This window comes from Plectropomus leopardus, chromosome 7 (genome assembly GCF_008729295.1).
Source record: "Plectropomus leopardus isolate mb chromosome 7, YSFRI_Pleo_2.0, whole genome shotgun sequence".
Taxonomy (NCBI): Eukaryota; Metazoa; Chordata; class Actinopteri; order Perciformes; family Serranidae; genus Plectropomus; species Plectropomus leopardus.
Window position 1 is genome coordinate 31,427,686 of NC_056469.1, and position 24,599 is coordinate 31,452,284.

At 37.1% G+C, this 24,599-nt stretch overlaps 2 protein-coding genes across 4 annotated transcripts; both read left to right on the forward strand.

The window, feature by feature from the left end:
• Nucleotides 1–3,402: 3,402 nt before the first annotated feature.
• Nucleotides 3,403–12,972, forward strand: LOC121945448 (macrophage mannose receptor 1-like). Of its 3 annotated transcripts, none has more exons than XM_042489607.1 (7): nt 3,403–3,540; nt 4,315–4,719; nt 6,099–6,440; nt 6,555–6,643; nt 10,407–10,496; nt 12,009–12,404; nt 12,853–12,972. In XM_042489607.1, the coding sequence occupies exons 1-6, from the start codon at nt 3,426–3,428 to the stop codon at nt 12,066–12,068; spliced, it is 1,101 nt and encodes a 366-aa protein (XP_042345541.1). In that variant the 5' UTR covers nt 3,403–3,425; the 3' UTR covers nt 12,069–12,404; nt 12,853–12,972. The 3 variants fall into 3 exon arrangements, with proteins under 3 accessions (XP_042345541.1, XP_042345542.1, XP_042345543.1); XM_042489608.1 differs by lacking the exon at nt 12,853–12,972 and adding an exon at nt 11,847–11,894 and having other exon boundaries at nt 12,009–12,092; XM_042489609.1 differs by lacking the exons at nt 10,407–10,496; nt 12,009–12,404; nt 12,853–12,972 and adding an exon at nt 6,785–6,939.
• LOC121945676 (perlucin-like) lies at nt 12,954–14,148 on the forward strand. Its single transcript, XM_042489976.1, has 3 exons — nt 12,954–13,197; nt 13,276–13,376; nt 14,041–14,148. Exons 1-3 carry the CDS (start codon nt 12,954–12,956, stop codon nt 14,146–14,148), a joined length of 453 nt encoding a protein of 150 aa, XP_042345910.1.
• The last annotated feature ends 10,451 nt before the right edge of the window (nt 14,149–24,599 follow it).

Sequence of the window (24,599 nt, forward strand, 5' to 3'; positions counted from 1 at the left end):
CATCGAGGTGATTGTTCACTGCAAAGCAAAAAAATATATTTTGGGTTTTGTCCATTAAAATTAACAGTATGTGTCTCTTTGTTTTGTGGCTGCATGTTTGTTGTGTTGTTCAGTTTTGAAATTGAAGACCACGGTGAAGCTGATGCTTGAGACTGACGCTGACATGACCGATCCGGCTACTAACACCCAGATCCTGCAGCAGGTACAAGTCTTTACCTTTCTGTTTCTTGAAGACGGGTTGGGAATAATGGGAAATTACAAAGTTTGCTGGTACAGAAAAATAAATAAAGTCTGTATATTTTATTTCTCCTCAGCTGGATGCCGTGCTAAAAAGCCAGGGATGGACTGACGTCAAGCTGCAGTGGACGATTCAGCCCAAAAAATAAGAGAAATAAGAACTCACTGAATCACACTGCATTTTAATTTTTTAAAAAATTTTATCTCCAAACCTACAAAATTACATAATAATTTTCTGTGTTGTTAATTATTTTCCTGTTTTTTCTCTTTTTCTTTTTTTAACTGTTGTTTTGTCCTTTCCTGGCCAAAAGTAATGCTCCGAATTAAAATATTAGTAAATCATTTTTTTAGAAAATGAGAGTTAAGTAGCCAGTTAAGATATTGCTTATTATTATATTGATTATTATTATTATTGTTTTTATTATTACTACATGTTTTGTTTTTGTATTTTAGCTTTCTGTATTTCTCTACTCGCCAGTTTTGTTTCTGTTTTATTCTTTTGATCGGTAACTCCGGCATGTCCTGATTGAGCTGAACATTTTTAAGTTTGAATGACATTTCTCAATCGAGAAATGTTGAGGAAGGTGAGCGAAAAATGAATTGAATGCTTGCAGCCCAATCAGGCTTTTTGTTGCGTGTTACACATCGGTTAGTGTTGTGGTTAACTGTGAGCAATGAATAGCAAAAAAATCATTTGGTTTGCATGTACCAAAAACAGCCTTATAGCAGATTAATTGAACTGTTTTTTTAATTGCTGTGTTTATTTTATGGCCGTGTGTCTTCATATCGAGGATTGTTTGCTGTGTGAGTTTTTTGGAGTTACTCTGTTGTCTTACTTTTTAATTGTACTGACACCTGCACTAAAAATGCCTTGTACACAGTACTTGGTGAATTAAGTGTCTTACTAACTGACTGTCACTACCAGCTCTTTTTAAAAATGCTCTTGTTGTTCATTTTATGACCTATTATTAAGTTGTCTCTTGCCCGGACTGATTGATTGAAATTATACTAAATTTGCTGGGAGGGTTTTAAATGTTGTGTTTTATCGAAATTTCAAAAATATCATTTAAGTTTTGTGCAAATTTGTAACTGAAACCCAGCTAGTTTGTCTGGACAACTGTTACATATGATAATTATTTCAGCTGCATTTAAATTGCTATATTTCAATAAGTAGCACCAAAGTCGATATGTACTCACTAAAAGGTCATCTTCACTCCATGCAAATAAAGGCTGAGCTTGGACTTCCACATCTTTTGACTTGCAAATGAACAAAGTCATGATTATTCAACTTAATTGTTAATTACATATCACTATATCTTTGCACTGAATTGTAAAAGTTGCCATTAAATTTTATGAATTTGATGCACAAACTGTCACTGTCACTCACTGATTACATTTACATGCACAGAATACTCCAGTTTTTACCCTTATTCCCAAAGAAGCACAATATTCCCACCACAGAGTTTAAACAGCTACTTAAAAATAACATTCAGTTCATTTTCTCATTACATGCAGCAGAGCGTACTCTGATTAACATGCCCTTTTCATTCGTCACATCAAAATAAAAAGTAGAACTTCCTCAGCAGCTTGTTGTTTTGCGTCTTTGCATAAAAATAGGATGTTTTCTGATCGTATGAGCACAGTCCCTCTTTCATTCCTTCAACCACCTTCTTCAAAAGGTCAGCACTGTAGTATTTGCATATATAAAAAAATATGCATGAAGTTTAAAAGTAAAGTAGGTAAATGTTGACCAGTTGGTTGCTTAAAGGCTCTCTGCAAATGGTTGCAAAATATTTTTTGTGCAGAGAGGAGGCTGATGAGATTATAGGAGAGAAAAAAAAACTTTTTATCATCAACAGTGGTCAGTGAATGGTCTGTGAGGATATTTATTGTGCAACCAACCTATAAAGGAGGCGTTTGCATATGTAAATACGACCAGCATGTATCTCTCAAACACGTGTAACCAATGTGTTCTTTCAATACATTTAGTGCAAAGAGTTCAGATCTCATCCAACAACATTCAAGAGCTGGATTTTAAGCTTGTGAGTGTACTCTTTTATTTTTCCATCACACTTTTACAGCAAACAAAGACTGCAGGGGAATAATTATTCATCTGTACATTTACGGGATGAGTTGTTGTTATTGGAATTGTAATGTACTGTGAGGCACGTATTTTTGGATTTCTAATCTTTTACAAACTAGTTTACACATTTTTTTGTTACATAATGCACATATTTTTACGTTTACACATATAGTTACATGCAATTTTATAAACTGTAATTTGCAAATAAGAATATTTTCATGTTTCTAAACATTTACATGCTAATTTATACATTGCAATGTAGCTTAAGGCACATATTTTTCTAAAATTTAACATTCATTGTAAAGAAGCATGATGCAAATATTTATATATTTTAAAACTTTACATACTAGGTTATGCATTGTACTGTAGCATAACACATATTTTTATACTTCTTAAACTTAATGTACTAAGTTTTACATTGTAAAGTAGCACATGCTTTAATATTTCTTAAACTTAAGATACTAGTTCATACATTGAAATGTAGCACTTATTTTAATATTTCTTAATTTTTATATACTTGTTTATTGTAAAGTATCATGAGGCACATATTTCTAGATTTCTAAAACTTTAGTTTATACATTGTAATGTAGCATAATGCAATTATTTTATTTTTATAAAACTTTACATACCCTGCATATTATACATATTTTATATTTTAAAATATTTTACACATTGGTATAAAAATGTAAACAAAATGCACATATTTTTATATATTTTTAAGTTACTTCTTATTGTCATACTTCTTTATTGTACTTTCTCAAATTCTCTGTACTTCATATTAGAGCTGTAACGTATTTTTATCCTCATGGGCATTGATGAAGTATTCTGATTCTAATAATCGTCACAGAAACGAGGACACTTTGCATAATTAAAACAACTTTATTAGCATGAACATTCAATTTCAGTGGCTTTATTACGATGTGGAGGCGGTCCCGCTTACACATTGAACTTGTGATGAAAAATTGTATCTATGTTGCTGTGTTTCAGATGCTTCTACACACAACTTAAAAAGTACACAGGTGTTTTCATTTCCAGCCTCACCCAGTGACAACCAGTGCAAAGCTCCCAGTCAGCAGCCAGATTAACTGGGAACACCTGTGTGCTCATGCAGAGCTTTGAAAGCTCAGTGTTGCATTTTATTATTTGCTTTTTTTTTAAAACTTATCTTGTTTCATTTGCAGAAATGGATTGTTGCATGACTCCGATTCTCCTCTTCTTTGGTAAGGTCAAGTTATTTACATAATCGCATGGATGAAATGTCTGTTTTTGTTTTCAATTTGTTTTAAGCTTTCGGCATAAAAGAGGACCACAGATGAAAACAGAGAGAAAATTCACAGCGGATTTATGCAGTGATGAAATGTTAAAAAAAGTATCTATTGTCATCATTTCTGGCAATAACATTTAAAAAGTCAGTAAGCATAAAAAAAATATTAATATTAAGAAATGCGTTCTGAAAAGCTCTACATAGATATATGTGCTGTGCCGAGCAATCTTATTTTCATAGTTACTACTTGTAAAAATTAAAAAAATATATAAAAAATAAAAAGATTTGTGCACACTTATATCCATGCAGTCTTTCACTCTTTTTACACTGCCTACACCACCCACAAATCACTGCATTTTTTAAAATATTTTTATCTTTGCATCTGTTGTCTGAATTTTTGCCATTTTCAACAGTGATTTTTAGTTTTATATTTTATGTCTTATCTCTTAACTCTTTACACAAATAAAGTTGCCCTGCCGTATTCTGAGCGTGATGATGCTGTGTCTGATGACAGACTGAAAGCAGGAAAAGTGCTTTGAAATAATTATTACTTATTTGGAAAATGACCTCATTTGAACCAATCTAACTGCAATCTCTTGGTATGTGGGTTTTTTCAGCTAAGCTATATATAAAATATATTTTTAATTCCTCCTTAAATCCTTTTTTTTCTTCAGTTCGTTCAAACAACTCACTAAATACTAAATATGCTCTCTCTCTCGTCCGCCCTCAGGACTGAGCCTCGGCTCCTGCTCTCACTTCCCCCTGAGGAAGTACTATTATGTACATACAGCAATGACCTGGACCGACGCTCAGAGTCACTGCAGATCAAAATACACCGACCTGGCGACCTTTGAGAGCGTGGATGATCAAAAAAGGCTGGAACCTGTTGCCCCTGGTTTATGGTTTTGGATCGGACTTCATGACGATCCAAAATCCTGGAGGGAAGGTTTTGGTAGTGAAGCCAACTCCTGGAGATGGTCAGCGACTGGTGGAACAAGCAGAACTGGTTACCAAAACTGGGCTGTATACCAACCAAATAATTATTACACAGATGAGGGCTGCGTGGAGATGATCACAAATGGAGGATGGACTGACGTGCGCTGTAACACAAACAGGAGGTTTGTTTGTTACACTGGTAAGAAATGATTTTCTGGATTTTAATGAACTTAATGCATTTGTTCACTGATGAATTTCATACAAAATGTCACGGCTGCAGCGCTGATGCTTTGCAGGTGCACTTCACATCTCCTTTCCAACAAACTAGCTCTGGTTCTTGAACTGGTTCCTTTCAAACCTTAGTTATCAAGTGAACCAGCCCGTGTTTCCACCAGTTTTGATCAACCGTGGATTTGTCATCAACAGAGGGCACAACATAGGTCAAAAGTTATAGCCAGATGGCTGCTAACTGTTGTTCTGTCCTTACAAATATTTTATCCAAAAACAAGCATGGATCAACTAAAATGAGAGGACTGCTGCTCCTTTTATCCCAGATGATTTCTCACTTAAGATCCATTTTTGACTTCTCCATCTTTTCAGTCTGTCGAATATGAAACGCACACATGCTGTTTTTTGGCTCCAGCTGGGTACCAACTTTTCGGGTTCTGAACAAATTTATTTGAGGTGCAAAATGCTCTGAACGGTTTAAAATTAGGTGCAGTACCCACGATGGACCCAGGTTATGTTAGTGGATAAAGGGGACTTGGGAACTTGTTTGGCATCTGATATTGTAGACTTGCTGACTCCAACACATCTGACCACAAGTTTTTTAAGGGTGTGCATGAGCCTCCACATTCAAGTTACAGTCTGATGCCGTTCGATCGGTGTATCATGTGGAGGCGACAGGTTACGAACACCACAAATATTGCTGTACAGCTGTGTTCTCAGCTCACACCATCCAGCAGCGTATCATGCAGACGCAAAGAGTGGCTTTTAGCACCAGGATCTTGCACAGGAATCACTGCAAAAGTGTCAGAATTTGATGATAGTAAAACAGGCTAAGTTTTAGACCAGCAGGAAAATAATGTTGGAGCACAACTGATGTGAACACCCCTCATGTGTTCGAATTGCAAAAAGTAAAAATATGAGGACCTGTCTCGCTGCCTTTGTTGACAAAAAAGAAAAAAAACAATCATGTTTCATCAAATTTGTTGCATCAAAAATATCTTTTTTCCTTTCTATAAATGCAAAAATGGCACTTAAACATGCATTTTTTTCTTCCTGAGAAGGTGTTCATATTTATTTATCGCACAGCTACAAGGTACCCTAAAAGCTAGCCACCTAAACAGACAGAGACACTCTGAGTCAGGACAGTCCTGAAAACTGTTCAGTACACTGGGATGGACAAACATTGTAACTTTCATGACTCATAATGTAGAAATCTTCAGCAGCAAGCAGAAACAATAATTCAGATTAGTCAAAATGAGTGCACCACACACAAAACTTACTAACTATAAGTAGCAGCAATGGAAATAACTTTACTAATTTTCATACTGGCTTAATTTCTCTCGATTGCAGTTACAAACCAAACTGAGAAAACCTACGTGTTCATCTCAGACCCACAAAAGTGGACTGATGCCCGCGACTACTGCAGAAAACACCACACAGACTTAGCTGTGATCGAGAGCAGTGAAGAAAACGATGAGGTCAGGTCTCTGATACCTAACGGTGTTAAAAGCTGGATCGGTCTGCACCGAGTGACGTGGACTTGGTCCGACAAGTCCCAAAGCTCCTTCACACCCTGGCGAGGAGGCAGCCCAAACAGCAAAGGTCGTAACCAGTTCTGTGTCACTCAGAGTTCGTCTTACAGATGGGACGACGCCGGGTGTTGGGAGGAGTACCCTTTCATCTGCCATCAAGGTGATTTTTCACTACAACACAAAGAAATGATTATAAAGATTATTATTGTGTGATATTATGTGTTTCTTTTGTGTGTGTGTGTGTGTGTGTGGTTGTGTGCTTTGTGTTGTTCAGCTCTAACATTGAAGACCACGGTGAAGATGATGTTTGAGACTGACGCTGATATGACCAATCAGGCGACGAGCTCCCAGATCCTGCAGCAGGTACAGTTCTTCCTATTTCTCTGTTTTTTTGGGGGGTTTCAGAATATGTAAAATGACTGATGGTGAAGACAATAAGAAACTACAGACTCTACAAGTACAGGAAAAAAAGATAAAGCCTAATTTAGTTTTATTTCTCTTCAGTTGGATGCAGAGCTAAAAAGTCAGAGATGGACTGACTACAAACTGCAATGGACGATTCAGCCCAGAAAACAGAAAAAGAAACATACTGAACCTCACCGCACTTTACATTTATAATACATTTTCATCTCCAAACTTAATTAATGATATAATTATTTTTTAATTTGTGTATGTATTTACACATAATATACTTAGACTATAATAATAACAACATATAATTAGGTTTTTTGTTGTTTGCTGCACTTGTTTGTGAGAAGGTTACATCGCCAAAAAAATTGTCCAGATGCACAAAAAATGCAGAGCTAAAACAGTAAGTTGATAAATCTGCAACCATTTTGATTAATCATTTTATTAACTTTCTAAACAAAATTAAACATTCAATAATGTAATTATCAAGTTTTGTTGTTTTGTTTATTTTAATATATTCTTATATTTTATAGTTTAAACAAGTAATCAAAAAGATAATGCACAGATGAATCAATAATGGAATTAATCAATGGTTGTGGTTATACAAAGAAATGCAGCCCAGTAGCAGATAGAAATGTTGGTATTATACATTTATGCAAAAAAACATTTGAAACTTGCATATGAATCATATCAATGTTTTAAAGTGATGAAATAAATGAGCTGATTCTGACAATGTGGAGGTCGAGGGTTGTGACGGTGGAGGGTCACCTGGGCGAGACGCCTGCAAAACTGCAGGTCACAAAGCCAACAAACAACAAAACCGGTTCAAATTTAGGGAGTTTTTTTACAGCAACTTTTTAGGCTCCAACATGGGTGTTCTGTAGCAACTCAACATGAACTTTTTCTAACCATAATGAAGTGATTTTGTGCCTAAACTTAACCACATGTTAACCGCAGTGTTTTTAAATCATTTAGTTTCAATGTAGACTCACAATAATGTACAAATGTGACATATATAGTTTACAGAAATGTAAAATGCCAACATTCTTTCTTTTTTGCGACTGGGTTGAAGAAATGCTGTGCTGTCGCTCTGCATTTACCAAAAAACAGCTTAATGAAAAATCAACTGAACTGATTTTTGACTGTTGTGTTGATTTTCTGGCCTTTTGTCTTCGTAGATGTGAATTATATCGTGGCTTGTTTGCTCTCTGAGTTTTTTGGAGTTGTCTTACCTTTTTATTGTACTCAAACCTGCACCTAAATCCTTTATACATGATACTTGAATAAAGTTTCTTACTGTCACCACCAACTTTGTTAAACTTGCTTTTGTTATTAAACAAGTTTAAGAAAGACAAAAATGGTGCACATTTATGTGCCTTTACGCAATGGTTCGGGCCATGCTGCTGTTGAATTGTGCTTCTTATCACAGTGTAACTGGTCGTGCCATTCAGTTGTTTATTTGTGTCCATTTCTGCATCTTTATGCAGCGCTGCTGGTCATGCTATTGCGTTGGTTTGTTCGTATTTATGCATAGTGTGCATCTTAACTCAATGTTGTTGATTGTTAGTCATGCTCAGCTGTGTTTTTTATCAGTGTTTGCGCCGCCCAATTGTGCACTGGTTTCTAGCAACGAATCCACCCGTTGCTGCTGTTAAGGCATAAGGACTCTAAATCACAGCTATCTAAATCACACGCTCTCTCTAACATGCCCTGACACCGGGGCTGAACAATGTTTTTGTTAAACTTTAATTCTGAATGTTAAATAATCCATTATAAATCTTGAATGCAGCCAGTCACTTTAAATAAATCTTATTTTTTAAGTAATCCTGTTTTGTTGGGGTTTTTTAAAATGTGCTTAAACGTCTATCTGCATTTGAAGGATATAGGATGCTTTCAGGGGCAGATAAAACAGCTGTAGTACAAAAACAGTTTTTTGCACTGGCTGTTTTTTGTTTGTTTGTCTACTTGTTTTAAAGGTTTCCCCTTCAGAGGATTAATGAAAAAACAGACTTCTTGAGTCAAACGTTGCACATGCATCATTCTGCAAGAAACACCGAAGCAAAGTAACAATAAGAGACTTACTTTTTAGTAGAGGGGGATATTTAACTTGAACCAAAAGTAAAATGTCATACCATTAGTAAAAGAGAACCGTTGGCAATGTTCCCTGAAATTGATTGTTGATTGTTGATTGATTCCCTGATTATAAACTGAATATCTATGGCTTTTGGACTGTTGGTCGCACAAAACAAACACCTGAAGGAATCCTCTTGGACTTAATCAAGAAAATAATCATCAGACTATTTGATAATGTAAATCATTATTTACAACTTTATGAAAGACATTTCTGTTTTTTACTTGCACTGTTGGTAATCTTTAGTATTGTATAACACCATGGTCTAATTGTGGTCTGTGGCATATCAGGAAGCATGTGCGTGCTTTGCATATGAAAATAGTTGCAAGACTATTGTGTAAACTACAGTACAAATCAAAGGGCATTAGCAGACATCTGTTTGGAAGATTTATTACAAAGACGTCAGCTCAGCTCAACAGTTATTGTGACTATGCCTTTTTATTTCCGGGGAATACGTGATTAAATACCACTGAAAATTTTCAAGCAAGGTAAGAAATTAATGTCTTTAATTTCTAAGATTGACGTATTCTGTCTTCCAGTAAGATGCAGGAAACAGCAGAAGCCTTTACAGACTTTTACAGTCGTATTTTTGTATTTGCTGATATTGAAATACTTTCCATCATTGTTTTCATGTATAACTGCTTGACTTCTCCAGTATTATTTACTGTGCCTCTGAAATAATTAATATGTAAATAAAAGATTAATCATATTTAATGTATGATAATGTACACAGATACACAGATGAGACATGTTTTCTTGTTTTGCCAGAACAAAATGTACAAACCACTAAGTCATTACATTTGCATGTTGGAGAGGTGGTGGCTCGCATGTCTCTGAGATGGGAAGTCTGTCAATCGTACAGATTACTTTTTGAGATCAACAAATAACAAAACTGGTTGTAATTTAGCGAATTACTTCTGTTTTTAACGGCTTTTTGGGCACCAAACATGGGTGCTTAGTCAAAACCTGTTGCCCCTTTTCTAGCATCTTTTTAGGCACCAAACATGGGTGTTTTGTAACAACCTGTTGGCAGAGATAGTGACACAAAAAGTGTTTTTTTATTGAGACTTTGCTTCTTTTCCAGAGGGATTGTTCCCTGAATACCAGGTATTTTAAGACAAATCATAATTCTTTCCTTATTAAGACAAAGTGGTTTGTGTGTGTAATCTTAACCACGTTTTAAACACAGCAGTGTTGAAATATAAAGTTTCAGGGGTTGAATGGGTTGCTCTGTATGAAGAGTCCTGTCTGACTCAAAGTATGTTGACTATGCGTACTTACATTGGTGCTATGTTTCAGATGAAATGCTCCCCCCTATCTGTTATCTCCAGCACCATTTTGTATGAGAAGTGTCGCCCAAGATTATTTTGATTGGTTTAAAGAAAAACAAACAACCTATAAGTGCAGTATTATGATGGTTTTAGCCAGATCTTTCTCCAGTGCTTGCACAGTGCTAAAACAAAGTGTGGCGCTAGGTCTGGCAATACAAGGCTAGTAGAGTTTGTGATCATATCTGTGTGCTTTTCTCTAAATGTTGCATGTTGCTTCATTGCATTTTATGACCTACTGATGCCTTTGTGTTTGCAGAAAGTCACATGGCGCTCATCTAGCATCAGATTTCTTCCTGGACTGATTGACCGCTGGCAGAAAAAGGTGGAACTTCACCAGAGACACAAGGTAAGCTCTGAAAAGAGGATTTGTAGGTCAGAGGACCTTGAGACATGCAGATAAAAACACAGGTTTGGTTCAAGAAATTACACTAAATTTGGCAAATAACAGTTTCTTTAGTCAACTATGTTACATCTGACAATTGTTCCAACTTCATTTATTTGATTTATAGCACCAAACCACACACTGGAATATAATCACTGAAAGGTCATATTAATCCTAAACAAATGAAGTCCAGGTTGAGCCCAGTCTTCCAGAAATATTTTGACTTGCAAATCCCCAAAGCCATGATTACAAGGAACCATCAACTTAATTGTTCCCAGTAGTGCAAAGTATAACACCATTAAGATATTTTGGCTTCACTTTTGGGGAACTGTCAAGTTTTCAATCTTTATATACAGTCTATAATTTGAACTTTTCTATTTTCTGGAACTTAATGTAATTCCCGTGTTCTCATCCCAGCTTATAAAATACAGCTGCTTTGTCTGTGGACATACACATCAAAATATAAAAAAAACATAAAAATTTGGCTTAAAACTCACACAGGAACTGAACAGCAAACATATTCTCATCACAAGTCATCATATATCGCCATTTTGTCAGTGGACTTCCGAGTCTACTTATTACACAGGCTGGAACAACAAGCTCCTGAGTAAAAGTCTGGGCTTTTGATAAAATGGCGTTATTTGATGGCTTGGGTCTTTGCACACTGCCTCTGAAAATGACAAGCTTGGTGCATATCATACTGCCATGAAAAGTGCCTCTGTGCATTGGTCTCTGATGCCAAAATCACTGACAAAGCAACGTTATTTGGTGGGCTTTGAGTTAGAATGGGCTGGTAATTCCCAACATAGTTTTGTCAAATGTCAACCAGAGATGAGGTCTGTACATCGAGAATAACTGGAATCTCCCATGTGGCAGTGCAGTTTGTGATTTATACTTCACACATACTACAGTCCCCAACACATTCATTATTTGTGGTGGGCCGCCATAATGAAAACATCTCTTGCCACAAATAGATTTTCTCGCAATGTTGAAATATATATACTGTTATTCATTGCACCACCACACTCTCAGACTGCAGAGTGTACTGTTGTCACAGATGGAGGAACAGAACACCAGGTGCAATGAAAGTGAAACTTAACTGTTCATTCTGCAGAGTCCAAAAGTTTGCATTCACTCACTGTGCACTCTGCTTCTCCTCTAATCCATTAATCTTTTTTAAAAATGGACAAATGCACAAATGATTTAAAAAATAATCATAACAAAACTGATCATCAGATACTGCTACACATAAATTCTTGTAAATTAAAACATTGTATGCAGTATAACATGCACCATTTTTTTCCTTGTTCACAGTTAAGTCATAAATGGATCGTCACATCACTCTGATTCTACTCTTCTTTGGTAAAATTCGGGAGTGTTTTTGTATTATCTTACAGATGATTCTTTTGGTTAATGCAATATTCCTGATAAATACACCACTCTAAACATAGATATCTATCTATCATAAATCCCCAGGACTTTGCATCCTGTTCTCGAACGCCCTTCGTCAATTCCACTACATCAACCTGCCAATGAGCTGGGACGACGCTCAGGACTACTGCAGGTTGCATTACACTGACCTGGCAACCATAAAAAGCATGGAGGACATAAACAGGTTGAACAGACCTACTTTGGACACATGGGCATGGATCGGACTGAGAGATGACCCACAATCCTGGAAGGGAACCATGGGCAATGACAGCAACTCCTGGAGATGGTCTGCAACTAATGAAACGAGCCGAACTGGTTATGCTGCCTGGAATTCTGGTGAACCAAACAATTACCATAGTGAGAACTGTGCTATGATGAACTCTTTTGGCAAATGGATTGATATGTCCTGTGAACACGTGCAAAGTTTCATTTGTTATACTGGTAAGAATATATTGGATTTATGTAATCCGATGATTAATGTTCATTATGTATAGAAACTAGTGAAAAATCCCCACATTTCCACATCCTCAAAGAGAACATATTCAAAATGCTTGTTTTGTTACAACAACAGTAATCTCTCAATTGATCTGCATCTTTGCTTCGATAGTCTTCTGCTCAAGAATGTCAAATTTTGCAACTCAATCATACTTTCACAAACTACTACACAATTGTTGGGCCAACAGACCTTGGCAGGATAATTTACAGATATTGTTGATTTAAAGTTATTATATAAATTTTGATAAGTCAGTCTCTTTTGAGGATATATATTTTGAAACTATTGTCTTTTAAGTTTAATTTTACACGAATACTCATAAATCAAAAGTGGATTAAGCAATTAGAATCATAATGTTTTTAATAATTATTATGTTGGCTTCTCTTCTGTCTACAGCAGAAACAAACCAAACCGAGAAAACCTATGTGTTCATTATAACCTTGAAAACGTGGACTGACGCCCGCGACTACTGCAGAAAATACCACACAGACTTGGCCATGATCGAGAACAATGATGAAAACACAGCTGTCAAAATCACAGTACCATACCTTGCCTTTGGTTGGATTGGTTTGTACCGAGTGCCGTGGACTTGGGCCGATAACAGCAACAGCTTATTCAGAAATTGGCAAATTGGAGAGCCAAATAACGGTGGTGGTACCCAGCACTGTGTGACTGAAAATGCTCAACACAAATGGGATGATAATTTCTGTTGGAAAGAGCTCCCTTTCATCTGCCATGAAGGTGATCAGTACAACACAAAGATTTTTTTCTAAAATATTCTTCTTCACAGTCTCTGTGGTTTGTGATTGTATTTAATAGATCATCCACCTCTGAAATTGAACTCGACCGTGGTGAGGATGCTGATGCAGACTGCTGCTGACTTGGCAGATGCAGCTACCAACACCCAGATCCTCCAACAGGTAAACTCTTTATGTTTCTCTCGACATGTTCAGCCTATATATTGAAAAAAATTACAAAATATGCAACACTGTCTCATCCCAAGGTTATCAGATACTGCCACTTTTGCAGAGATTTTGGTGTAAGATCTGGACATCAAAAGCATTTTTTTTCTGTATGATAAGCCACCCCATTCCAAGTCGTCAAATACCACCACTTTTGCAGTGTTTTTCCACGTAAGATGTTGCCGCCAAAAGACCATACACTTTGGAGTAGACGGCACCTGCCACAGCAGTATGACACGCCAACAGGAGGTATTAGTTGTGTATGTGACCAGAATGAAACTGTTGTGGATGATACTCTGCTGGACGAATTTCAGGTTGAAATGTTGCTGGTAACGTCGTAATATAAGGAGCACAAGGGTGTCCTTTTTGCCTAAACCTAACCATCCGAGCTGTGCATGTGCTTTGACATCCCGGCATTGGTAGCGGCATCCGTAAACGCCAACAGCAGACACAAGGACACCTGGAGCTGAAAATGTTGACATGGAAGTTCACCGACAAAGCGACAATATGTGACAGCTTGGGATGAGAATGTTTTGAAATATGACATGAGGCTATACAGAATCTAAAATGTTACAGAAAATAGATTTTTAAAAGTCTGTATGTTTCCTTTATTCCTCTTCAGCTGGGTGCAGCGCTGCAGAGTCATGGAGGGTCTGACATTAAGCTGCGATGGAGGATTCAGCCCACAAAACAAGAGAAAAAGAAACCCAAAGAATCTCACTGCAACTGACATTTTTGACAAACCACAGTCAGACGCTTGGATGACAAATTTGACCAGTAATACTGTACCTAAAACACACCTATTCTTTTAAATGATATAATGACTTTGTTGTGTGAAATTATCTGTGTTTAGCAAAGTTTCAGCTTAAAGGAGACTAAAATGGAGCTTGTGCACAAAAATCATAATTTTTAAAGTGTGAAGTCGAGTAGAAGTAAGGAAAAAGTGAAAGTATCTCAAATTTGTACATTATGTTAGTAAATGTACTTAGTTACACCCCACCACTGGATATAATAATATGAGATTGTAAGGGTTTTGCTGTGTGCTGCATAATTGCTTGGTAATGTGTTTAGCTGTAAGCTGCGCTCTAAGATGTTACAACACACTCTCATCTCAAGTCGTCACATATCGCTGCTTTATCAGCGGACTACTGCATCTATATATTACGCTCTAGGTATTCTCCTGCGTCTGCTGTTGATGTTCTGGGATGGCACAACAAACGATGTCAACAAAAGCACATGGTTAGGTTTAGGCGACAAAAGCAAGTGTTTAAGTTGAGAGATTAACATAATGGTTTGACTCTACATTCACACGTGGCAAAACGTGGCTTTTGGCGACCGTATCTTACACTGTAATCACTGACAGAGCGGCGATATTTGACGACTTCGGAATGAAAATGGGTTGGATATTATGTTATATAATGAATCTGAATAACTAGTTTGTTTGATAGTGCCCTGAATTAGTTTAATTAATTTTTAAATAAAGTGGAAATAGACCATTTTTTAACTTATAAAGCAAATACTGATCGCGCAGTGTAATAGCTATAGAATAATGGCACCATCTGTGTTTACAATGTTTCCCTATTAGCCTCGCGTTCTCGATGCAGTTCTGTCTGCCGCCATGTACGACCTCTTGGGAAAACGAAGGCTCAATTTATGGCACAAAAGAAGTGCATCAGCCATGGAGAAATGGAGAAACAGTTTAATACCCACTCTCAGATCTGTGAATCTTTTATTATTAATCATTTTTTAAATTTATGTTAGGAAATGTTTCTACTACTCTGTTTTTATTCGTAAAAACACACAATTTTTTTCAGTTTTACTGTTTTTATCCTTTCTAGATCACATTAGACCAGATGTTGATCAAAAAGCATGAAATTTAGACCTGCACAAAGTGTGTGCAAAGCTGCAGAGTGTGTTTCAGACAAATCTAAATGGTAAATGTCTTAGTTTTACTGCTTTTTGCACACATCTGCACAAATAAAGTTTATGTTTATTTATGTTATGTTAAAATAATAAAGAAAAATACTCAGAGGAAAATGGGAATTAAATGTTTCTGCATTCTTTTTTATCAAGATTTACCAAGAAACGCATTTGTTTTTGTTTTGCCTTCACGAAATGACAAAATTATCCTGTGATGTGAGTGCTTGTGTTCTGTTTGTTTTGTTCTTTTCCACCACTCTGCGCCTAAAATTTGTTCAAGATTTTGAGTTGTGTGCATTGGTTTTCCTGAACAAGCTTCCTTTATTTTATATTAACATTATTTTACGTTATTAGTAGTAGTAGTAGTAGTAATAGTAGAAACTATTTTATTAATACTGAAGTGTATTTTTGCTCTCCACTGTCCTGGCAAATTATGTTTTATTATTTAATACTTTTCTAGTTTGAGCCAAGGTGACCTTAAACAAACTGCCTATTTGGATATTTAAATACTGCATGAAAAAATGCATCACCGGATGCTTCTCAGACAGGTGAGCAGACATTTCTTTACAGACAGAAAGGATTCCAAGTTTGGTTGGTTTGTTGCCAACAGTTTGAGCGCTGGATTTAGTTCATGTGAGTACATATCATTATTATTGGTAGTAGTAGTATTAGTATTACAGCAGTAATAGGCATTTTATTAAAGTTACAAAATTCACTTATCTTATTAACTTTTAACAATATTTAGAATGTACTGCCTCAAAATATTCCTGTTTATTATTATTTATTTTATAAATATTTGAACTCAATTTTTTTTTTTTTTACTTTTCAGTGAAATCAGAGATGGATTATACCACGCTTTTGATTTCCGTCTTTGTTGGTAAGTGTTTTTGTAAACTCAGTAAAATAGTCTTTTGAAACACAATTTCAAACACGATCTACAGACAAATGTACTTTTTTTATCCACCCTCAGGTTTCGGCCTCACGTCCTGCTCTCACATCCCCTCTCGTGTGTACCACTACGTCAACTTAAAAATGAAGTGGAGCAACGCTCGGGACTACTGCAGACTAAAGTACGACGACCTGGCGACCATTGAAAGCATGGATGATGCAAGCAGACTAATCAGACCAAGCTCAGACACCTCTTGGTTGTGGATCGGACTGACCGATGACCCAAAATCCTGGAAGGGATCCATGGGCAATGATGCAAACTCCTGGAAGTGGTCCGCAACTGGTGAAATGAGCAAAAGTGGCTTCCAAAACTGGGCATCGCATCAGCCAAATTACTTTAAGACTCATCAGGCCTGTGTGTTTTCAAACACTAATGGACAGTGGGCTGATTTTTTCTGTGGCAAACAACTTTATTTTGTTTGTTACAACGGTAAGAAAAAAATGTGTTTATTGGATTAACTATTTGAAACCTGGGTTGACATGACTTTTCTTGTGCTGCTTTCAGACGCCTGTAAAAAGTATTTTAACCTTTGAACCCTGACCAAATTGGTTTGATTTCTTAAAAAAATAAATAAATAAAAAAAAGTTCAAGAAAATTACCTGTACAAAATAGCACACAAAAACAAGGACATGACCTAAAAAATGCTTTCACACAATAATGTTAAATCTTTAATTATGATAATTTAATATAGTTCACTGGGCAATTTTCCCTATAGCTTTTGTAAAAATAATACTATAAAACTGTCTTAAAAAGCTCATTGCCTTTTTCCCCAGTGTTTTTGAAAAATATCGCACCAATTTGGTCCAAAGGTTTAAACGTTTGTGAAAGTCATCTGAATGCAGTCACTCCAGGTTTCACAGAGTTAAAGCAGTGGTTTAATTGATAGTGTTGATTCCTTGCAGTTAAAGTAGTTTCACTTTTTCTTCTATTGCAGATAAAATTGATCCTGGTCAGAAAACATACACTTTAATTCAGATTTCACTGGCGTGGGAGGACGCCAAAACTTACTGCAGAGAACACCACACAGACCTGGCTGTGATCGAGAGCGCTCAGGAAAACGCAGACGTGTTGTCATTACAGTTAATATATCATGTGTGGATTGGCTTGTATCGAGTATTATGGAGGTGGTCTGACAACAGCGACAGCCCCTTCAGAAACTGGTTGAGGGGACAGCCAAATAACTACCTTAGCCAGTACTGTGCGGCTGAGGATTCAGCCCACCGCTGGGCTGATTTGAGCTGTGAAGATGAGATTTTCTTCTGGTGCCATACAGGTGAAAAAAATATAAATCTCATGCGCTTTTCCATTTTACTTTTCTGGCATTTAAATGATGTTTCTCTCTTTGGTTTATGGTGTTTGTTGGATTGTCCAGTTGTAAAACTGAAGACAACAGTGAGTGTGAAGATTCAGACCGAGGCTGACCTCTCAGATCCAGCTACTAACGCCCAGATCCTACAGCAGGTAAAGCTCCCGTCCATATTCTCTTTTTGGGAGGGGGGACAGCTGAGGAACAATTTTGGGCAAGCTTCAGACCTTAGGGCCCTGATACACCAAGCTGACAGTTGATTTCATGCCGCTGGTGGGTATCTGTCGTTGCTGTGGTGTGTCATGCACGTTGGTCCTCGTCAGCTGATTCAGCATATTAAATCAGCATCAGATATAATGAAGTCATTTAATGAACTCAATTACCACTTCAGCTCAGTACACGAGCAAAGAAATAGAAGTTAGGAAAGTAAAAACGATGACAAAAGTCATGAGGGAGCGAGATCAAAACAAAGTTGTAGTATTAGGTACACTTATTTCTTTTAACTATTGAGCTTTTTAGCAGAAATGGTTTGTTATTGTTTGTGATGTTGTTCGCGAGTTGTGTTCCAGTTTCACTTTTCAAATGATGAATAAAGACGACCACCAGCTGCTGCTATGGAGTTTTTTCCTCTCGTGCAGGATGGCCATCGCTTGTAGTCTTTGCGGTGTGTTCAGGTGCAGGTTTTTGGCTCGGACACCGGTGACGTGAACTCAACAGTTGACCTTCGTCTGTTTGATGTGCCTCGGCCATAAGTATCAGATCTTGTAATCATACATCAGGGTTTGAATTACAGGCATCAGACATCCCACATCTCAAGATCAGACATCAGACCTTAAGGCCTGGACGTCAAAGAACTAGCAGTGATGAAACTGTTGTGTCGCCTCACGCCGCCTTCATCTACGCCAAAAAGTTGCACACATATAACTGATGGCCAAGCAGCACACGTGATCTGCACCTGCGTTAAAGAGAAGAAATCTCCAGACCAGCAGACGCTGGTTGTCTGTAATCACCGTTAAAAAAAGGGAAACTAGAAAACCGTCATGCTGCTAGTTAGCCACTTAGCACATTAACAATGCAATCTTATGGTGGAGGAACAAAAAAATATTAACCGTGCGTTAGTGAACATCGACACAACCCATCAGGAATTATCTCCGCTAAAGAGCTCGAACAGTCTCACCTCACTCCCTCTTGACTTAAGCTGTTGTCTTTCTCACTTCCAGTTCTTGTCTTGTGCACTGATCTGAACTCATTCATTCACAGATAGGCCTCAACACAGATTCAAATTGCTGAATTGGGCTGAAAAAAAGCCGACAAGGCCCAACGAGGTCCAAGAGTATGGGACTCGCCGCCGAAACTGTGTTGACAGAGGCTCACCGACAGCCGACTATCAGCTGTTGGATAATCCGGGCAGTCGGTGAGCGTCTGTTGACCTTGTTTCAGTGGTGAGTCTTGCACTGTTGGCACGACGGCCGGTTTAGTATGCTGCAGACAGAAGGCAGTGGGGGACATGACGCAGTGAATATAGCCGACACGCTCACCAGCAGCCCAACGTTGATCAGTGGCCAACAGTCGACTCGGTGTGTCGCTGCCTTTAGGTATAAGACAAAGAAAGCCAGACCCCAGAAATCAGACTCTAGGATCAGATCTTTGGCATCAGACCTCAAGAATCAGACTTCTCTGGAGTAAACATCAGGAATCAGCTCAAACTTTATTTTGACACACTGGACAACAATTAAAGACAGCTGTTTACTCTCGTAACTCCCTAAAGTAACGCTGCGTTGCACTAACAAAAATAAACACAACAGAGAACATGTGTGTCAGATGCTACGTGTCTTAGTAAGTTGCATTTGCAAAAGATTAGTATCGGGGTGTTTTTTTTTTTTTAACAATTTTCCTCTACAGTTGCATTTATTCCCTCTCAGATAGGTGCAGCGATAATGAGCGAGACTTCACAGACTGACTTTAACCTCAGCTGGAAGACCCAACCCCGAAAACAAGAGCGAGAGAGTGATTGACACAGTCAGTGACTGACTGTGATTGATGTCTTCTGCAAGCTGCAACGGCAGAATGCCTGGAGCATTTATTTATTTATTTATTTATTCATTTATTGACGACAACATTCTATTTTTATGCTTTTTTCAGAAATACAATCTGCCCTTTATATGTATATATATTTTTTCTTTTTAGATTAATTATGAAAGAGGAAAGAAGAAAAAAAAAATCCCATTCAGACAGAAACCTGCGTGACCAACACGAGCAGCGTTTCGACCTGACGCCATCCTGCCACGTTTCGTGCAGACAGCGTTCTGAAGCGACGCAGACATCCATGCATCATGTTGACATAACCGGTGCCATCCGGCCATCTGGCATCGTATAATAAAACCAGAAGCAGTTCTGCCCTCCCACAGTCTCACTGATGCCATCCAGTGGTTTATCATGCAGAATCGAAATGTATTTTTTGGAGCTTTAGGCAGAAATAACGGTAAAATTGTATATTACTAATTATCAGACATTGGTTTTTTTTTAGTTATTCTGTTTTAAAGTTGTGTAATTTAGTGTATTATTGAGCCAAATGAGATCCAAGTGATTAGCTAATGTATTTTTTAGAATGCTTAGGAACCACTAAGGCAATATATACAATAATTTACTGTTAATATTGCTGCAGCTAATTTGTGGATATTTCATCATGTCTAAAACATGGCTGTATACTCACTAAAAATGCAACACACTGTATGCACATCTTTTTTTTCAGGGTGGACTTTTGCTTTAACGTCTGCTGTCTCTGTTAATAAGACTTTTAAATTGTTTTTCTCTTTGAGGCTTTGGTTAATCTCCGGACACCAACGCCTCACAATGTTCTGTGTCCTATTAAAGCAAATTAAACATTTACTGTAATTTAGCACCCTGTTCTGCTTCCCACTGAAAAAATGAACAGCAGTTACAGAAAAATGTCATTTGTCAAAGCTTTCTGCAATAGTGTGTTTCCAATAATTGGCCAAACATCCACAAAGTGTCTTGAAATCAGTTTCTTCAACCTGTAAACCCTCAGCACATTGGTGAGATTTTTTTGAAAAACATGGGGAAAAGGCAATGAGCAACCTCGTAAGAAATATTCTACATATTGTAAAAAATAATAGATTTATAAAATATTATAAAAATTTATAAAAATTATAAAAAATTCTACATAGACAAAGAAAAAAACTGGGCCAAAATATATTTGTCATTGTCATAATTACTAATATTTTGTTTGATTTGATTTTTGTTTTTTGGTTTTTTTTGGGGGGGGGGGGGTGATTAATAGGCAATAGTTTTGTAATTTATTGCTAATTTTTGAGTCATTTCTTCTTTTGTAGCTCATGTCCTTCTTCCTATGTTTTTGAAAGAAAATAAGCCAATTTTCTTAGGTTACAAACGGTTAACTTGGGCAGACTAAGCATTTATCAAGCCAATGATCGACGTTTTTGTCCTTGTGTGAATTTAATGTTTAGTTCTGTGTATGTGAATCAACAATTGGTGTGTGTGTGGATATTTTATCACTCCAAGAATGGCCTTTGTCTGAGATGAAATCAGATAATTTATTTGATTTAGGTTCTATATATTCTAAAAACTAATAAAACATTAATCAGTCTGAAGTACGTCCCCTTTGGAAAGTGTAAAACTCTACTTAATCCCCGACAGGTCAGCGTTACAAACTGTCGTGTCGCAGAGATCTTATCGGCTGCAGATGTTCCAAATTAAGAAATCGTAGCAGCCGTTCATCAATCAGCAAGAGTGGTCTAAATTTTCAGTTTTTTAATAGGCCAGACGCGATCCTTTAGAAAACTTCAAAGAGGAGTTTGACTTACAGAGAGCCCTTTAAACCTGCTCGGTCTCTGCCATCCCATTGCTGTTTGTGTGACAGTGAAAATAAAGAGATATATTGCGCTAATAAATAACCCCTGAATGGTGTCGGGCTCCCAGTGAAGGTTTACAACTGGCTGTAAAGAATCAAAAGGAAGGCTGAGGATCTGTTAAGTAGCTGGTCATTCTGCTCCTATTTACCATTTGGTGCGACGCCATATTTGGACGAAACGCTGGGAAAATGCACAAAGTGAGGAGCAGATGAAAAGCATTTTACAGCTGTAACAAACCAAAGACATGGTTTGAGTGGTTTTTTATATTTAAAGTAGAATTCCTTGATGACACCAAATCTGAAGGAAAAAACCCAAATAATAGAAACACTCTAAAAGTAGATTGTTCTGAACATTTCATATAATAACATATATCATAGTATATAAATAATGAGCATATTTATGTTTAACATTATCTAATATTTAACTGAAACCAGATTTTATTACCATGAAATCTGATGAAAATACACTTTAGGATGATTGATGGATAGTTGGATAAACGCTTGAGACTTTGGTGATCGTGTTTCTGTTCATCAGGTGCCGGTAATAGGATAAAGTTGTTTCTGTCGGCCTGGTTTACCACTTTCTCATCCCAAATTGTGACGAATTGCTGCTTTTTCAATGACTGCAGTGTCTACATATTACTCTCTAGGTATCCTTGTGCGTTTGCTGTTGACGTTCAACGATGCTGGTCGCATTTCCACGATCGGACGTTATAAACAGAACAGTGACATTCTCAGCTGACTCTGTATTATACAGCCGAAGGGTTGCTTTTTTTCTTGCATCAGGATTTCGAGCTGAAATTACTGCAAAAGCGGCAGTGTTTGAAACCTCAGAACGAGAGCAGGCTGGGTTTAGACACATATGTTCACAGGAAAATTTTGCTCTTAAATATGGCAGCACTGTTGACGCACGGAAAAAGTCAACGTGACTTTTACAAATAATGTTATACACCTGTATGTTATACACCTTTTATTTATATTTTGCAATAATTCAGCTACTGGTACTTTATTCTTATCCCAGTTCCTTGGCTCCTGGTGCACTTGCATGTTTTTGTGCGTGTATTTGTTTTATAGTCTTTACATGCTGCTCTAAACTAACTGCCCCTAGTGGGACTGAATTGAATTGAATTTTTTAACAATATGTTTATTAATTTTTGATTTTTCAGGGCAAAACAATGCAACAATAAACAGAAAACACAGAAAAAAATGTGAAAAAAAACTTGACTCAGCTCACAGATACTAACATCTATAAAGGAAAGAGACTCAGGCGTTATACATTAAAACTTAAAGAAAAACAGGTGACAAAACATATTAATCCCCTACTACACAAAACAAAGCAGGATCGAAACGCTGTCTTGAATAAACTTGTGTGGCATGGAGTAATTGTGCAAGCGTTACCTTTTTCATCATGCATGTTTTTTGAAAGCTTTGCACTCACGCAATGTCGGGTAACCATCCTCTTTTCAGCATGTTTGCATGCAGACATTAGCATGCCTTCAAAAAACAGCTGTGCCAAAGTTTAATGTCAAAAAACTGCTGTTTAATCCGAAAAAATCTCTATATCTCAACCTCCTGCCACAAACACTTATGATGAATGGCCGAACAGATGCACGACCATGAAAAGAAATAAATAAAGAAATAAATAAATATATAAATGCCTGAGTGAACATTGGAGAGAGTGATCGAGATGGAGACCTAAAAAAAAAAAAATAAGTGAGCAATGCTAAATGGGACAGAGCGACAAGGAGGTAGACGAGGAGCCGGGGGAGGATGGATGAAGGAGGAGAAAGGAGGACAGGGGAAGACTGGGCTGGAGGGAGGTCCAGCAGCGGGCTGCAGGAATGTTTCACATGCCTGTCCTCCAGATGACCTCGCCTCCCTGGAGTGTGGGAGATACTGGGAGTAATTAGCCTCCTTTAACATTGGATCTGCGCTGCCTCTGCGCCTCAATGGGGTTAGCAGTGGCATTGAAGGAGATCAAGTGTATTTTTATTTCAAACAAAACAAAATAGTTTCTTCTTTGGTACCGCCCGCCTGTCTTTATCATTTTTACATGACGCATTAACATCCTCTTTTATAAATTTCTTTTTTGTTTTTAGGGCAGGGAACTTGTTTTCAGTCATTTCCAGCTGATGAATGCTGTAAATTAGGTCCATTATTTTAAAGTGGAACAGATTTCCTTCCCCCCTCCGCCCACCAACCCATCTTGCAGCTGACCTACTTTATCTCCTGGTAGATTTAATTATGGATCCTCCTGGCTGCAAATATTTCTCACTTAAAGTCAAGGATCAAGAACTGAAGTGGACGTGAATGAAGAGAAACTGAGGCTAAAAAGTATTGATTTTGTAAAAGGCCACATGCTTTCAATCACGAAATGCCAATACGGGGACATCAGTGTTAATCTGCTTTGCTGTGATGCCCTTTATGTAGAGCAGACGCGTGTCCCTTTACGGTCACCCATGAATCCAGAGCTAAAAGCCTGAATGTTCAGCATAATGATCATTTTACTGCACTTGTGTGATTTTGGGAGGGTGGGGGGGGGCAGGAAGAGTATTTCACTTTAGATTAGGAGTCATTTGAATATTATCAGCGTCAAGTGAAAACAATTTCTTTTTTTTTTTGGCTTAGTCATTATCCAAGAAAATTCCACCTCTTAAACTCCTAAAATAATTTTAACGTCAATGGAGGATCTTAGGAAATAAAAAACATGCAAATGCGTAATAGTTAAATAGAAAAACATTACTTTAAAATTCTTTAAATCATTGTGAAAAAGGGCAGTGTTAAATTATTAACAGCTGGTGCATGTTAAAAACATCATTGATTAAATACAAACTTTACCTTTGCTGGTCCAGAAAATAATATAAAATAATTATAAATAAATATTTCTAATTGTTACTATAATAAAAATCATTCTTTTGCTCTGAGAAATTAACATTAAGGGGGCAGTTTACAAGATCTTTACCAAACAATATAGCTGCTGAATGTAAAATTATGAGCTGTCGATGCAAAGATATCAAATCATCTTTGTTTGGTTTGATGCTTGGATGAATAATATTTAACCTTTTGACACCTGGGTTGACATCACTTTCCTCAAACTGCTTTCAGATGTATTTC